The following is a 17171-nucleotide window of genomic DNA, read 5'->3' on the forward strand; positions in this document are numbered from 1 at the left end:
CTCTGTAAAAGTACAATGGAGTCATTTCAGGAATTTGTCTTAGATTAAAGCAACAGCACATCACTTCCAGACAATGTCACTTCTGTAAAAAGCCCCTCTATGATGATTCCCTTTCACCTTCAGAATTATTCCCCTACAGAAGGAATAAGCAACTTTCCCCTTAGGAGGATGCAAAGAGGACAGTGGGCATGCATACCCTCCTTAGACTAGAAAGTGGAGCTCAGCCAAATCCATGGGAAATTAATGACAGAAAGCATCCAGAAAATAGGTTAAAAAACCAACTAGGTCAGTTATTGCCAAATGTCCTGCCAAAGGACATGCTTGGGTAACCCCTTAAGAGCACAAACACAGCACACAATTGCATATCTGCACTTTCCTTGTCATGAACAGTGCTGGAAAAACACAATTAGAGCTGTTACACAAATGCACTGAAAACTGCTAGTTTATTAATTTCTAGGAGTGAAAGAAAACCTCTCCCAAGATGTACAGTAAAAAAAAAACAACCAAAAATACATTTCTCTGGTCTCCTACATCTGCTTCTGTATGCTCAGATATTTCACACAAACAAGAAATTACAAAGCTGTAAGGGATTTAATTAAATTTAAGGAGCAGTTTTAAGAATTTCCAAGAGCTGCAAATGTGTCTGCTTTCAATCCTTTGTATTTTATTCCTATAGTAATAATAATAAATTGTCATTTCCTACATTGCTTTAAATACTTTTAAGCAGGGTTACTGGAGAACAGATATTTCAGAAGTGATTCACATATTGAGGCCTCCATACCAGGTACACCTTGATTCTTGCACTAACTGCTGCACTCTTTCAGGCCCCACTGTCTGCTTCCTCAGCACATCCTTGAGAAGGCTCTTCTCAGAGACCACTGACCTTCGCTTTAAAACCCCACGCATACATAAAACTTCCTAAACACATTAGAGATTTTGTTATTGACAAAAAAAGACTCAAACACTATTGGAGTGATCAAATCAAAACGAGTTACCCTCTTTCCTTTTACTTGCAAATTTTGTTTAGGCTACCTGTTTATTCTTGCCTGTTCATTTTGGTTGCTAGGGTTTTAAAATATGATCTAGAGATACACCACTGCTTTGACATCCTCCACAGGAATAAAAACATCCTATTACTATACAAATAGAATTCAATGGAGATAAAAAATGTAATCCTAAGACATGTCTCCTTAAACATTTGCCAGCAACTGTATTTCAGTGGAATATGGCTCCTTAAGTAGTTTGTTATACTTTAAAGCTTTAGTCATTTTTATTAGCAGATAGCAATTTCATTTATATATTTATATATATGTGGTAAAACAAGATTTCTTCCAGATACAACAGCGTTTTACAGGCATCTAGAGATCTGAATCTTTTATCCAGATTCATTTAAAATACATCATGCATATGATTGCTCATAAGAAATAAAGGGAGATATTTTTGCAAAGTGCCTACAGCAGTGTTAAGCCTTGCCTTTCCTTGGCCTCACCAACTTTTCTTCTGCCAAAGATCTGTGAGGACCAAGACCCATAATGCCGTAATGCTATTTTAAAATTGAAATGGTGATCATAAGAATTATATGTTTAAATATGGTGACACACTGTATGCTTGTATACAATTCCTGCTTTGAGGTAATGCTATGAGACTCTTTGCCCTGCACAGTAACTAAATAACCACAAATGATCTTCCATGCATATGCAAATCTGTCCCTCTAAGCACCTTATTAATTATTTCAAAGATACTTGGAGGTCACCACTCATGGAAATTTCTATGCATGAAGCCTCATTAATACAAGACACCACACAGAGAGATGGGATAGATTTCTGTTGCCACTTAACAAGGGCAGAGAGAGTATTATCTATAACGTTTACTTTTTTTATTTTAATGACCAATGAAACACAGCCAGCTCGTATCCCTAAGTCCTTTCTCTGAGCAGATACATTGAGCTTGAACCATGGGGTTGCTGCTACAATTTTCTGAGCAGCTAATCCTATCAATGCACCAGAGCTACTGTGCTCAGAGCTGCAACCCTCCATGCTGGCTGTTCTCAGCTGGAGGAGTGCTGCCTGGCACTAGATTAGCAGCTAAGCACTAAGGAATTAATTTTGTTCTTCCCAAAAGTCTCAGCAATGACACGTTTTGTACAGGAATGACATACAACTATGGCATTATCAAGTTTGATAAATCATAGCTCATCAGATGAGATAGCCTTCTTTTGAACACATACTACCGTCTGCTTAATTAAGCTGAATAAGAGAAAACAAATAAAAGGAAGGGTGCAATCAGACAAAATAAATGAACACAATGCCAAAATGCACCTTCTGGCTTATATGTGACAGGAAGCAAGATACTAAACCTACTTGAGAAGCAGTATTTATCTGAATTCCCTAGATCCTTACCAGTTCAAGTTACCATACACGTCATAACACTGATCTTGTCTGTCACAGTGACCCTCCACTATAGTTGCTGCTATTTATTTTTATTCTGTTGTGCGTGCAGCATTTTTGACTCCAGATTGATCCAACAGAAGATATAAAAATCTCACTTTGATAATACATTCCTTTGATAAAAATCAAAACAGTGAGTCAAATGTTAATGGAAACTGTAGGCTATGTTCATTATGTTATCTCTCTATTTCAAAAATACTAGAATACACACAACTAATTGGAAGTGCAAAAGATTTAGACTTAATTACAAAACCTCCTCTACAGTTCTATATGCCTTGCAGAAATGGGCTAGATTTAAAACAAATCAATTCTTACATGAAATCATTTTTACAAAGCATAAATTTAAAGTACCATTATTTCCTATTCAAGACACTATAAGTACCACTCCACCACTAGTTTGTAATATATAAAATACACAAATTAATAGAGACAGAGCTTTTGATCCATCTGTGCAACCTGGTCACCTACTGCAACACAAACTTGGCTATAGTAAGTACGACTTTGTTTCGTGTTTATATGCAGGCTCAAATCAACATCTAACCTTCCAATAAAGCTCAGATAAAATATATTTTTTGTTTCAAGCACTGTTAGAAGTAACACGTATTAAATCAACACTGCTACTACTAGAAATAAGTCATTTCTTGGCATGCCCCATGGTATTCATTCCTGTCTAGAAGAATGAATTTTAGGCTTCACTGAGGTAATTAGAATAAGCTGTGTCAAACACTGCTTTATTTTCCTCATGTGTAAATATAAACTGCAAATTGCAGTTGCAAAAATGAAGATTGTGAACTCTAGATTGCAAAAATGAATCTTCTACTATTCAGTATGAGTGCTACAGTAAGTAGAAAAGAAAAATCACAGGATACTGTACTGAATGTTTTTTAATTGAATTCACTGCTGATAAAAGCTGCTGAATGCAGAGCTATGGAGGAGGCTAAACTTCTTTATACCGAACAGTTAAGAGCAAAAGGATTGCTAAACAGGGAATTGTTCTTCACAGGTGTGATACAGCTCAGCCTTATGTTTTTCTTGAATGACAAAAGGTAACTTAGTCATCAGTTCTTAACTCAACTACCACCTAATACTAGAAACAACTAAGTATCTCGCATACCAGAAAGTCAGTTTAAAGGTGGCTGCAGAAACACAGCAGTAGAGTTATAACAGCACCAATCAAACTCTTCAGCCTGCCGTGCAGTCGGAAAGATAATGCTTAGAAATGTTTTTGTTAAATATAGAATTGATAATGCATCGAAGAGAACTGACAGAGGTAACAATGAATATTTGGCTTAGATGATGTATAATTTGAAACTGTGGAATGCTCAGAGATTGTCACTGAGAACCTTTGCAACACAAAGCATGTCAGCACAATATAACACCAGTACTTCTTACAGATCATCAGGCTGACTCAGAGCAAGGAGGCACACCTGGACAGCATCAAAAACACTATGCAGAAACACTAGGAAGGGTCATGAAGTAGCATTTGCTTTGTCAGTCCACATCAGCCTATCAGCAATGTCAAAAATGTTGTCCAACATGCTGTACTGACACAACTACACTGCTTTTCCTTCAGTATCACAATTGATATGACTCAATTTTCATACTGTGCTGCACTCAGGGGCGTCTAAGATATGCACTTGATTGACCCAGGGCAGGGTCAAAATACATGAGCAGGCAGTTTTCAAAGAAACATTTTTATAGATGTGAAAAGAGACAAAACGTATGGCATTTCTGTTGTTCCTGTTCCTACTATCACAGCTGCTACTACTAGAACTAGTACTACTACTTTATTGTATTTGGAAAACAGCATTTTGACTTGAGAAGTTCAGAAACACGAAGATTAGCAGTACTTCAGTATTCTCATTTTCAGCTGTTTAAATACAAAGCATAAGAAATGTGAGACTAGATATACAGCTGAGCCCTATCTCACTCAAACAGAAGTAGTCTGTACATTCTTTAGGGTCTCCCTTTCATAGTCCATTTCCATGCCTTCTTCATCCCACTAATACTGAAATGACATCTCTGAGCATTTCATCTTTCTTTTTGCATTCTCCACTCAACTCATACTTTGTCTCCACTGCTCATTTCCCATAGTTCCCAATTTCAATACAGGTAAGGTGCAGAAAAGGTAAAAATCTCTGCTAATTTGTCTTCACTCTAAGAAAAATGACAGACGAAACAATCAAATTGAACGACTGGAGTTGAATGATACATGCAAAATTCCTATTATAATTATTATGCAGTATGACTAAAAAAAATGGATTATGGACAGAAGAGGTGGGAAGGATCATTAATTTAAAGTAACAGGTGCAAATGCAAACTGAAGGAAATGGCACTATCTGTGGTTGCCAAGAAGCCTACAGGAGAGGAAAAAGATGGGTTGTGGGCTGCACAATTGAGAGATTAATCTAAGGAGAACTAAAGAACAGAGAACTGATGAGTTATGGGGGAAAAAGGATGGATTCAATTCAACTAAAGCCATGAGGTAGATGGTTAATTCGTGTAGAAAACTAAGTTTTGGAGAAGCAGGCACAAGAGATTAAGAGTACAGACTAACTACACAATACTACAGTAATGGTAAAGGAAAGAATGCTAAGTTCTCTTGTTCTTCTTTATACGACACTAATAATTTTATATGTAATTACAGTAGCAGAGCAAGGAGCATATGAGGGAGGAGAGAAGTACAGTGAGACAAGTCAGGTGAACAGCATGTAAAAGTAATTCTAGTGAAATGTGATTCAATGCTCACCGCAAGACTGCATCCAAAGTAATTAATAACAAATAATTTTAATGGTTCTTATTACTACACTGCCAATGTCCTTAAGGCATGTCTCGTCTGTGAGCAAACACTACTTTTCAGAAATGCTGACCATTTTTCTTTGAAGTAGTAGTTTGACTCTCTCTTGTCAACTGTTCAAGCAACCAGGTAAAGCCAGTTTCTATTAGTGGAAATAATAATAATAAAGCTGAAAAGCCAGCTTTATTAGTGGAAAATGATTCTCATACCGCTACACAGCACTTCAAATAAATATGCACATATGCAGATACAGCAACATGAAAAAAAAGTATTCTTAAAAGCAAATTTTTTGAGAACTTTTAAGTTCACAAGTCAGTGTAATGGAATCAATTAGCCAAACATTTTCCAGACTTAGTGCCTTTATCTCCTACTTATGTCAACTTTTGTTTCCTATGCAGGTAAAACAGAAAACCTACCACTTTCTCAGGGTGATCTACATTTCATTCAGTGCAGCAACAATTAGCAGCAATGACTTCACCAACAGGAAGGCTACTTAAAATTCCTACTGCAGTCCTTTTTTTTATCAGCTCCTGAAGACAGGCAAAGAAACTTAACAACTTATTTCATTCAAAAGTGGAAATGTGGAGGTCAAGGATTTTTTTTTTTAATTTTTAACTAGAAGAATAATGCTGAACCTCAATTAGCACTTCATGGTTATAAAATACTGACACACACACACACAAAATCCATTTAATCCTCCAGTTCATGTGCCCAGCAAGAACCACTTCAATATTCAAATACTTTCTCCATGACATGAAACAACTCCTAAACAATATAATTTCTGTAGGTATACTCAAAATCATATGAAATAAAACATGAAATAAAAACTACTTAAAAAAAAAAAAAAAAAAAAGAAAATCCACTGTAACTTACCTACACATGGGAGGGAGTAACCAAGATCTGGGTCATAGATGAACTGACGATCATTCAACATTGTCACACAGTACAAATGGAAACAATCTAGGCAAATGACATGGCGATGCATGCACTGGAACACAAGCACAGGACTCCTGTTAAAAACAGAACAATAAAAATGATAAACAAGTACTCTAAAATATAAATAACATGGATCAAAATCCACAAAAAGCTTCATAATAAATTTCTAACATATAAAATAATTTTTCAGTAGCGGTACACAAGACAAACAAGGACATAAATCCAGAATTTAGCTTGGCACATTACAACATTTTTATAAAGAGACTGCTTCTAACATGAAGGAGGTATATAGTACAGGAGACATTTTTATAGAAACTTGCAGCTTCACCAAAACCTGGAATCTGAAACAAGGAAAGTGCCTTAGAAACAGAAAACCTTTGTATGAGGTGAGGTAAGATCACATATGGTAAAATGTCTAACTTTGGAAGGTAAAATTAAATAGAAATTGTTACAAGAGAAATGTGACCACTAAGGAAAGCATAAAGAACTTCATGATAACCACGATGCCTCTTCAGTCTCTCAAATCAGAGACTAGAACTCTACAGGGAGATAATTCCTGCAGCAAGAATAAGCAAAATCATTCAGCTTCTGGAGATTTTATTCAACTGGGAACAACATTTTCAAACTTCAGTGCCATCTACAAGCAACTATCTGCAGGCTAAGTAAGAAATTCCCACTATAATGAACATACTCAGTGATGCCTGGAGTCAGTCTTCAGCTGTCTTCAGCTGTAAGTAAGCTGGTAAGCTGAATCAACTGCTGGGCCACATGGTCCGTATGGATGAAAAATCCACTGACAATGATAGGAGCTCCAATACCCACTACACATGCAGACACCTACGCAGAGATACCTAAATATGCATATCTCAAGCTTGACAAGATACTGCTTGTGGGACTGCAGAGGACGAACACATGGGAATAGTGAGGACAAACAGTTTAACTTGTGAGCTTGAGTGCATGCTACGACACCCCAGCAGTGGCCACAGCAAGGAGGGGCACCAGCTCTCTAAAAATTTTTTTCAGAACCACTTCCACAGAAGGTGGAAAAAAAAAAAAAAGAGAAGATAGTAATATCACATGCACATGAAATGCTTCACCACTGCAGGCACAGTTTGCTATAAGTTAAGCTCAATTAACTTCTGATAGACACACTTTAACTGTCAATCCCAAAGTAATGACTATGACCCCTCTGATGAAGTCATATGTTCTGTAAGTATTGTACAATACTGCTTATCTCTTCCTTGAGAAATATTATCAACCCCAAGCATCAATGATCAAAAAACAGAATAAGAGATGCATTAAGATGAAAAGTACAGTGAGATCCCCACATAAATGATGAAATATTATACTACTTTTATTTGCCTGTGGGCAAAAATGAATAAAAATAGGTTAAATGTTACAGAGTTTGCTCAGAAATGAGTGAGGATTTCTCACATATTCACTTTACTCCATGAGGAAGTCATTAAAATGCATCAATACAGCAGAACTTACGATAAAATCATAAGAGTTAACAGTACTAGTATAACTTCTGTAAATCCTGCTATATGATGCTTTGGAAACCCATTGAAACAGGAAACAATCAAGCCCTCAATGTGGGAATACAACAGGAAAGCATAATCAATAATAATTTTAGATACTGTATATAAACATTTATTCATCCATGCTTTAGAGTATAGAATTCATGGCAGTGTGTGCTGGTGTATCTAAAAATATAACCTGTGTTCTAAGGATTTTGTTGAATAAAGCAGCTTAGAAGTGGAATTAAATAAAACCTACCCATCACTAATCCTTATTAGTTGCCCACTTGCTGTTCTGAATGTAACAAATAACAATTTTAAAAAGACAGCTGTAAGGCAAAATGAGAAGCTGATCTGTATAATTTTAGCTCTGAATGGTCCCAAAATCATTAAAGAGAGAACTGGAGGAGCAGTTATCATGTCCTTACCGTGCAAAAGTCCCCATGCTCACCAGTCAATGTAATCTTAAGAAAAACACCTCAGAGCTTTCTTCCAGAACCAGTCCAAGTTGCCTACAGCTGTAAATACGCTCTTTCTTTTTCAGGGTTCATTTCTCAGTTTTATTACGCAGTATCTGTTTAGACTTATGTGAAGCTCCCTGGATCTAACGTTGCTACTCTCTGACCTTTCTTTTAGGACAGAAGACAACAATTTTCTTGTGAGGAGCAATTCACCAACAGTTATCATTAAAAGCCAGAATGAACCTGGTGTTTTTTATATTTTCACCTAAACTTGTAGGAAACCAAGACTAATAGGACTCCATTATGCAAATAAGCCACTACCATCAGTTACTAACATAATTAACATAATTAATTTGTGATATCAATTTTGCTTCTTAATGAATTGCAATTGTTTGAAATCAAATAATACTCTCCACAAGGAGCTCAGCTCCTAAGGGAGAACTCCAATGTTTAAATGTGCTATCTTTTAACACTGCCAGATTTACAAGCAATGCATAGAAATTATATACAAGTCTGAGTGCTACACGTATCCTGAAACATAAAACTTGGCTTGCACAACTAAGACTGTTAATTTTGCAGCTTTTGGTATCTGTGTCATGAGACTTTCAGAAATCTGCATGCTGTGTAGATTTATCCAAATTAGTTTGGCATTAGAAGAGTCACTGCACTACAACATTTGAAGATTTTGTACCAAGAGAAAGCAAGTCTAGTTTAAAACAGATATAGTATTTACTGATCTCAAAACTTCTAAGTGTAGAGATTATATTCATAATACCTGAGCAAAGCTAGTAAATACTCACTTAGAATAGCCTCAAAAGTTATTAATAGAAGCCTTACTTGAACTAAACGCAGTTTGTCTTAGAAAGGAATATGGTAAAAGTAAAAAAATTTGCCATACAGTGCAACAAGAGCTCTTGTTCAATCTAACATAACAGTCTAGTAATGTAACTCTGATGTAAGTTTTAAAACATGTTTCATAGCTTCCATTTACATAATGTGTTGGGCTAAATGAGAGTTAATATCGTATATTATTAGAGAGTAATATAAAAGAAAAATGCTTCTCACAGCAAGGGATAAATTGGCCCTTTTTGTTCACCAATTAGGAAAGTAACCACTTTTAAAAATTGAAAATCCACCATTACAATGAATCACAGAAATCCTCCATAATATGTCACTCACTCCTCTGTGCTCTGATACCTTTTCATTAGAATTTTATCAGCATGAATTTACTTAAATCAAAAAGAGGAGAGAACCTAACTGTTTCTGCTTCTTGCTATTACTGTCACATAACTGTGGTACAACTACGGCACAGTCAGAAGTCCTGTCTGGTCTGTACACTCTTTCCTCCTTCCTCTAAGTGAGAAGCAGCAAGGCACAGATAATTCTCAGATACACTACAACAGTGCTCTGGCTAAATAAAGATATGAAGACTTGATCTTGTTTAGATAAGAATCCCACTGGGAAATCAATTGCACTGGTATATCCCAAAATCTCACAGCTGTTGTTAATGTACTGAGCATGAGTCTGGTGACTACAAACATGAGGGACTACTTACCATCAGGAATGGCTTGCAGGTATAGCAGTGCATAAATTGATGCATCTTTCAATGCCTATTTAAGAACAACCTGGTAGGCATCTGTCCCTCACTTGGTCTTCATCCTTCAGATTTTGAAAAAAGCGTGGCTGGGTGAAGGTTAAACAGTGTACCACATACATCAGTCTATTATTTTTTAGAAAATATGAGTAGCTGTGGTTTGAAGCACTCTGAAGTGAGGAATATATTTCAGTCTGTATAAATCTGTGAAATGCATTTTGGACAAATCTGTGAAACCCCCTTGAGGTCATTTCTAGGTGACAGCTGGATTTTTCTCACCTCAATCTCAAAATCTTAACCAAATAATAATAAAAAACCTTAGAGATGTCTATAAGGCTGCCTTGGTGGGAGTACAGTGAGTGAAACAAAAATAGGATTCATTTCCGTGCAGTAAATAAATCTGAATGCACACTGTTATATCTCAGGCTTTAACCCCACCTCTGAGTGCTATATTTATCATAACATACTCGCGCATTTCTAATACATTTTTCTGTGCTGGCAATCTTCCTGTACTTCAAAAAGCTTTCTATATAAGTACCATTCTCATTTATAAATGGATCTCTGTGCTATTCCAAAATGAATCTTTGTTAACTTACAGGTCAGATCAATAAGCACCATTTGAAAAATAAAATAAAATAAAATAAAATTAATCACTGAATAAAATGTGTAAAAAGGGGAAATATGGGAAATGCAAACTTAAACTACATAGACACTACAGGCACTCTCATACTCCATAAACAATCAAAATAATTAAACACAAATACTACCCTTGAGTAGCACTCAACAGAACAAAATTACAATGCCTAAATAAGCTGCTTCATTCATCCATCACATGTGTAGAAAGGGCACAGTTCTCCAAATCATACAAAGCTAGTAGCACATCTGGTTTTCCCTTCTATTGCACACAGTTCACGGTCCTATTCAAAACTATTGAAAGAATCGCTTCCTGTTTATCATGCTTTTTGTGTGTGGTTTTCCCACTATGAAAAATACTTTCAAGCACTTCCAGTTAGAGTAGATCATTAAATCCCATTAGAAACACGCTACTATTTATATAGAAGTATGAATACAGGAAAATAGAAAATTAGTGCAGTGATTTCTGTTTTAAAACTGAGTTGGTTTGGCAGAAAGAACAGCAACTAGTCCTGCCTTTTAATGAGAAATATGCTATTATACATGAATAGAAGAAGTGACACGGCAACTGAAGACCAAACTTGCAAGTAACAATGCAACCCCTAAATATTTTGACAAGTGCAAGGCATTTGAAACAGGTATCAAGATCTTATAAGAGAAAAGAGACAATAATAAAGAGCACTGCAGAGAAAAACCCATCTTCCATAGATTTCTTAGAACCACTAAAATACAGTCCTGCTTTTCCTTTCCTCATCGATGAAAAAATGGTGTTTTTTTTTTTTAAATATAGACTATGTCTATTAAATAAAACAGTACATATAAGAATAGTATTTTCTATATATATATATATTAAATCCATTAAAACAGCAAAAACATACTGGTTACATACTGGTTTTGTGTCTTCGATAGCTCGCCACAACACAGAGGTCATACAGTGTAGGTTACGAACAGCGTGAGACATCACTGCACGTGCTCAGATTTTCTGGCTGTGCTTTATAAAAATGTATTCTGATCCACAGCATTTAACTGTAAGGGGGCACTGGCAGAAAAAATCTGACCTACTGTCTCTTTTCTTATGGTATATATCTTTCTGCAAAACGTACTTTCATGTTGCTCATTTCTGTTGGAAAGCAGCTGAAAAGTCTGAACACAGGAACAGACTGATAGCAATAAACTAGAACACAAGAGAGGACAGGCTCTCTACAAATTGGAGCGCATGATGGCAAGTGCTCCTTTCAGCAGAGCTCCTGTTAACCTGTTGTCGTAATTCTTCTCATGCTGTGGATGTGATACACGTTGATGCCTGCAAAATCTGTAACTGCTGTGGCTGGGAACAGCATCCACCCCATAATGGACAGGCAAGGGAACTATTACATGCGGTTACATTCGTATGTTGGTGGCCTGTGATGGAACTACATTTGCTCAGACACCCCTGTCTGAACTCTGTGTTGAGATACAAGTATACAAGCCACTAACAGCTGAGTCGTACGGTATAAATGAACAGAATGATTAGGATGGAGAAGAAACTTTTCCTGTAATCTGTCAGACTAGTTGTCTATAGCACTCTGTGCACAGTGGAAAATCAGTCATGCTTTGAAAGGAGATCAGTAGTACACAGGTATGCAATTGCACTCAGTAGAAAAACAGAAAAAAACAAAACAAAAACAAACAAAAAAAAAAAACAACCAAAAGAACACATTAGGAATGGCAGAGAAGTAAAAATCAGTAAACATTAACTCAAAAGGTCTGCTGTTTGAACTGACTGAACTGATTCTGCCACAATCACTTTTGCACCACTGACCTCCTACACACTATGTAGACTCACCACTAGCTGTCAAAGGGAGGCAAATGCTGCACATACCCTCCCTGGATTTCAGCTGGCTCACAGCAGACTTCCCCTCAACCCAGAGGCAGCCCTCAGCTCCCAGCAGCATAGGCAGAACAACAGGCAATCCATGCCAGTACACACTCCCTTTTTCTCAGACTCCCTTTCACACTTTTTCAACTTTGTGACTTGAAATATCCAGCTCTGACAAACTAGAGACACGGTCAGAAATCAGCCTAGTTTGGTTTTCAGAAGAATAAGCAATCAAAGAAATAAACACAGGGTTTGAGGTTGGGATATCACAATAAGAGGAAGAAGGTTTAACTCTGTCTGCACAAGTAACACCACAAAATCCTTCACCGATTAAAGTTGAATAAATTAACTAATGCTCTCTTATTTCTCTGCCTAGTTTTTGAGAATTCCATTGATTTCTTCCAGTGATTTAAATTAATTTAGTTTTAGCTTCTTTATCTATATCTGTACAACAAACAATGTCAACAACTTCTCTTATGCCACTGGAAGGCAATTTTCGGTGATGTTAAATTTTTAGAAGGGGGCCTGGCACAGCTTTAGGCTTGCAAAACACCAACGTCTTTAAAAGTTTCTGGGTATATTTCAAGAGTTAGTATGTACTGCCTCCAGTAGGAAACAGCAATTTGTGAAGAGTTTAATACTACAGAATTTTGGCAGAGGTTTATTCTGGATCTCTACTCTAAGCACCAGAATTTATTGAATTATTCTGTTTTCTTATTTGAAGACCTATAACTTTATTTTCCAAAACAAACCTTTGGAGATGACCTTTGAAGATTATGTTTTCTGTAAACACATCAGATAGAATTAAACTTTCCCAAAAGGCAAAACAAGACAGAATTGCAACCACATTTTCTCATCTTGTGGATGCTGAAATCCCTGGAAAGACACAGGAGGAAAAAAAAAATATGCTGTCACACACATAATCATTTTAATTCCCTGTGACTCCAAGAGTGAATAAGTCTGTTGCATACAGCATGTGCCTACTGTGAATCCTTCAGTTATTCCTTTTCAGTTAACTTTGAAAATAAACCGTGGTGTGCTGGCTCTGACTCTATACCCCATTAGCATGTATAGAAGACAACTGGAAAGCAAAGTAAGGTAGAGAAGGGAGAAAGGAAGCAGGAGATGGATCTAAATTAAGTGCATTTGCTCCTAGAGAATTGTCTTTCACCACCTCAACATAATGTTTTATGCTTTTTCTCATCTTTCTTTTCAAATATGAATATTCAATTTAAATGTTCATCTAAACAGTAACTTGAGGGTGCTTCCCATTAAATGAGCCTTCAGTCTCAACCAAAGACATGATTATTATCTTATAAACAAAAACACCCTGAAGTTATTGCTATAATGAAGTGATTCCTTCATAGAAAGTTATTTTCTTCAACTCCTTACTGTCATTATAATTTACAGATATTTCACCATTTCCTCCTCAAGGCAAATATTTTTGCATAAGCATCAAGGTGCAGTTACCTGCATCAGCACTTCTATTTAGAGGGAAGGAAACTGAGCCTTCGGCTAGGAAATCTCACTGAATGCACTTTGATTTGATAGATTGTAAGGGCGCAAAACAGTTAATTTCTGTTAAAAATACGATGAAAACAGTTTGCAATCTCAGTCACAATATGGTACCAGCAGTTAGAATGACTTGTTTATATCATTCTCTCATTTTCTCAGCTCTGCATTAGAATTTCAATAGAGTTGTATATCTATAATTTCCCTACATGTCAACTTCAACTAGTCAACATAAAGAACAAAAAAACATGCACAAGAAAAACCACACCAAAACAACCAACAACAAAAACCACAGAAATACAGTAAAAACTAGGCAACTTATAAGAAGTTTGGAAGGTATCAGTTCTCCACTGGTAACTGAGCCAACATACATGGACAGTTTGCAGATTTACAGAGATTAAACCTACCCCATTGAGGATTGTGGCATTTCTTCAAATAACTCAAATACAATTCCATTAATTTCATAATTCTGATTTGGAAGCTGGCTAGATCTTTTTTTTTTTTTTTTTAATGGAATTACAGCATATAATAAGACTTGGGTAACCTACTGGTTTTTGTGCCTGAAAATTAAGGAATAAGCTTCTCCCATTCGTCTATTGGATCCAATAGTCTGTGTAACACTTAGACATAATCCCATATAATGACTTATCATTCTACAGAACCAAGCATATCCTGGACTACATCAAAGGAAGCATGGAGTTCAAGAGATGCATTTCTCCTCTTCTACCTTTCATTCAGAGGATTATGAAGCATTGGAACAGGTTGTTGCTTAGAGAAGCTGGAATTGACCAGTCTGTGCTGGAGTTCAAGGCCAGGTTGGATGGGACCCTCAACAACCTCATTTAGTAAAAGGTGCTCTTGAGCACAGTATAGAGTTGGAACTAGCTTATCTTTAAGGTCTTTCCAGCCCAAACCATCTGTGATTTGACAATTCAGTTCTAGATCTTGATACTCAAATGATGCGCAGTAAACAGTCAAGGGTAATAAAATATTGGCAAGCATGAGATGCATTCCTCTGCTAAATTTACTAGTACTGCAGGAATGGAGACAAGGGTATTCACAACACTGTTTTAGAATACCATCTCTGAAAATCCTTTAAGAGCTGTTTCTGATGCTAGACGGATGACCTTCAGAAAAGAAAACATACTGAAAGAAAATAAGATGTGGTGGAGCAGAGTGGCTGGAAGGATGTATGGGGGAAAAGAATCTGGGGGTGTTAGTCAACACCCACTTGAACATGAGCCAGCGATGTGCCCAGATGACCCGAAAGGCCAACAGTATCCTGGCTTGTATCAAAAATAGTGTTGCTGTCAGGAGCAGGGAAGCATTCATACCTCTGTGCTCAAGCCTTGCTGAGGCCACACCTCAAGTGTGTTCAGTTTTGGGTCTCTCACTATAGGAAAGACATCAAGGCCCTGGAGTGCATTAAGAGAAGGGCAATGAAACCGGTGAGGGACATGTAGTATAAGTCTTATGAGGAACAGCCGAGGGAGCTGGGATTGCTTAGCCTAAAGGAGAGGAGACTCAAGGAAAACCTTATCACTCTCTACAACTACCTGAAAAGAGGTTGTGGTGAGGTGGGGATCAGTGCCTTCTCCTCAGTAACAGCAGTAAGACTAGAGGAAGTGGCCTGAAGTTGCATCAGAGTGGTTCAGGTTGGATATTGCAAAAAAACTTCATCTTTGAAAGAGTGGTCAGGCATTGGAACAGGCTGCCTAGGGAGATGGTGGAGTCACCCTCCCTGAAAGTGTTTAAGGAAAGGGAACACATAGGACACAGTTTAGTGGGCAATATTGGTGGTAGGCAGACAGTTGGACTAGATGATCTTAGAGGTCTTTTCCAATCTTAATGATTTCGAGATTCTAAAGGAAAATGAGTGTCCATGGAAGGATATACCTCAGGAACAGTCATTAGTACTTCATCTTTGCTCATCTTTCTCTTCTTGTTCACCACCCCTCCCCCCCCCTTTACACTTACCTAGTTATGTGGATGGATATATAGGAAAAGAAACAAAGATTTCTGGCTTTACCCCTTCTTTGTGCTTATCAAAGCATTTTCTCAAAGAAAAGGATGCAGCAAACAGAGTCTGCAGTTTACTCTGTGGGGATATAATAGCTATAATTGTCAACACTAATGAACAGTTTTGACTTCTTATATTTATCTGCAGCTTTCCCAGCACACATAGATCTTTCCCACTGAGGTTATTCATATTCACTCTTCTGTTGCACTCTCTATGTCTGTAAAAGGAATTAACCTGGCCTCAAAATAGCAGATAGGTTGTAGGTAAAAACTTGACCTGTATCCCATTGACACAGGTAATCAGCAATCTTGATTAAAACTAATTTTAAAATATTCTGAAATTTTAACAGGCAGTTAAGTTTTTCTCTGTCCTTTATTTCCTTTTGACAGATTCTTCAATATACAATACTAGCTGCATATGAGCAAGGGTTTAGATTACAGTTTAACTAACTGGAAAAAAAATGAAGAGTAAGGAGGAGTAATTCAAGAGTTTTAGGAACTGTAAGGCCAGTGAATCTCCATGCTGTGCTCCATCTGACCTGATGTAAAATACAGATTCATAGAGAGGAAAAGTTCATCAGCAAAGTTAATGCTGAATGTGCAACATAGTGCTGTTTTTATGATGCTATGCTACTAAACTCTGTCAAGCTTCCCAGCAGCTACACCTTCAGCAGCACATCTACTGAAGCTGACTTTGCCTCACTCCTCCTTTGCAGCAACTTCACAATCCCCTGGCAAACAGGAAAAGAAAATGGAAAAAGAAAACAAAGCAATTACAACTCTGGAAATGACAGCTACTAGGAAAAACAGCAACACTAAGCAACCCAAGTATGAAGAATTTAAACAGAAACTGTCCAGAAACTGTCAAGCACTGTGAGCATGACTGATCCCCAGAAGGTGGTTCAGGCCAACGCTTATCAAAATGGGTTCCTAATTATAAAACGCACCAGTTTATTTCCCATTCTCTCCTGTATTAGCTAGTCTAAGTGATCTGTTCAGTCGTGTGTGATTCATCAGGTTTGCCTTCTCTTTCTAAACAGAGCTATGGAAGAGGACAGCCCTTGAACCTAGTCTGTGTTATTAAAGTGTGATAAAACAATGACATTTCCTTGTCTCATGGCATCAGAAACTCTGCAGCCTACTACTGCTCCTAATCACCAGGCTATACATGATCTTCTGCGCACTGAAGCAGTGCAGGCTTTATAAATAGTGTCTACACAGTGCTTCAGTGTACTTGAGCAAAGGACCTTTTATTTGAGGGCTGGCCTCACTACAGACAGCCTTGTTAGAAGGGATGAAGTTTATCGGATTAGAAGCAGCACTGTTAGTATTCAGGACACATTTCCAAGTGCACATGACATGTCAGCTGCTTACATATCTTCCAATTCTGCTTCACA

The 17171-nt window shown here is 37.1% G+C and overlaps 1 protein-coding gene across 2 annotated transcripts in view; it reads right to left on the reverse strand.

Moving 5' to 3' along the window:
- Positions 1-17171, reverse strand: part of PRKN (parkin RBR E3 ubiquitin protein ligase) — a 678674-nt gene that overhangs the window by 263866 nt on the left and 397637 nt on the right. For both annotated transcript variants that reach the window (XM_052683810.1, XM_052683801.1), the window contains exon 7: positions 6118-6254. In XM_052683810.1, the coding sequence (XP_052539770.1) occupies positions 6118-6254 (137 nt within the window). The remainder of the gene's footprint in view (positions 1-6117; positions 6255-17171) is intronic.

This window comes from Tympanuchus pallidicinctus, unplaced genomic scaffold, assembly GCF_026119805.1.
Source record: "Tympanuchus pallidicinctus isolate F22 unplaced genomic scaffold, pur_lepc_1.0 scaffold1, whole genome shotgun sequence".
Classification (NCBI taxonomy): domain Eukaryota; kingdom Metazoa; phylum Chordata; class Aves; order Galliformes; family Phasianidae; genus Tympanuchus; species Tympanuchus pallidicinctus.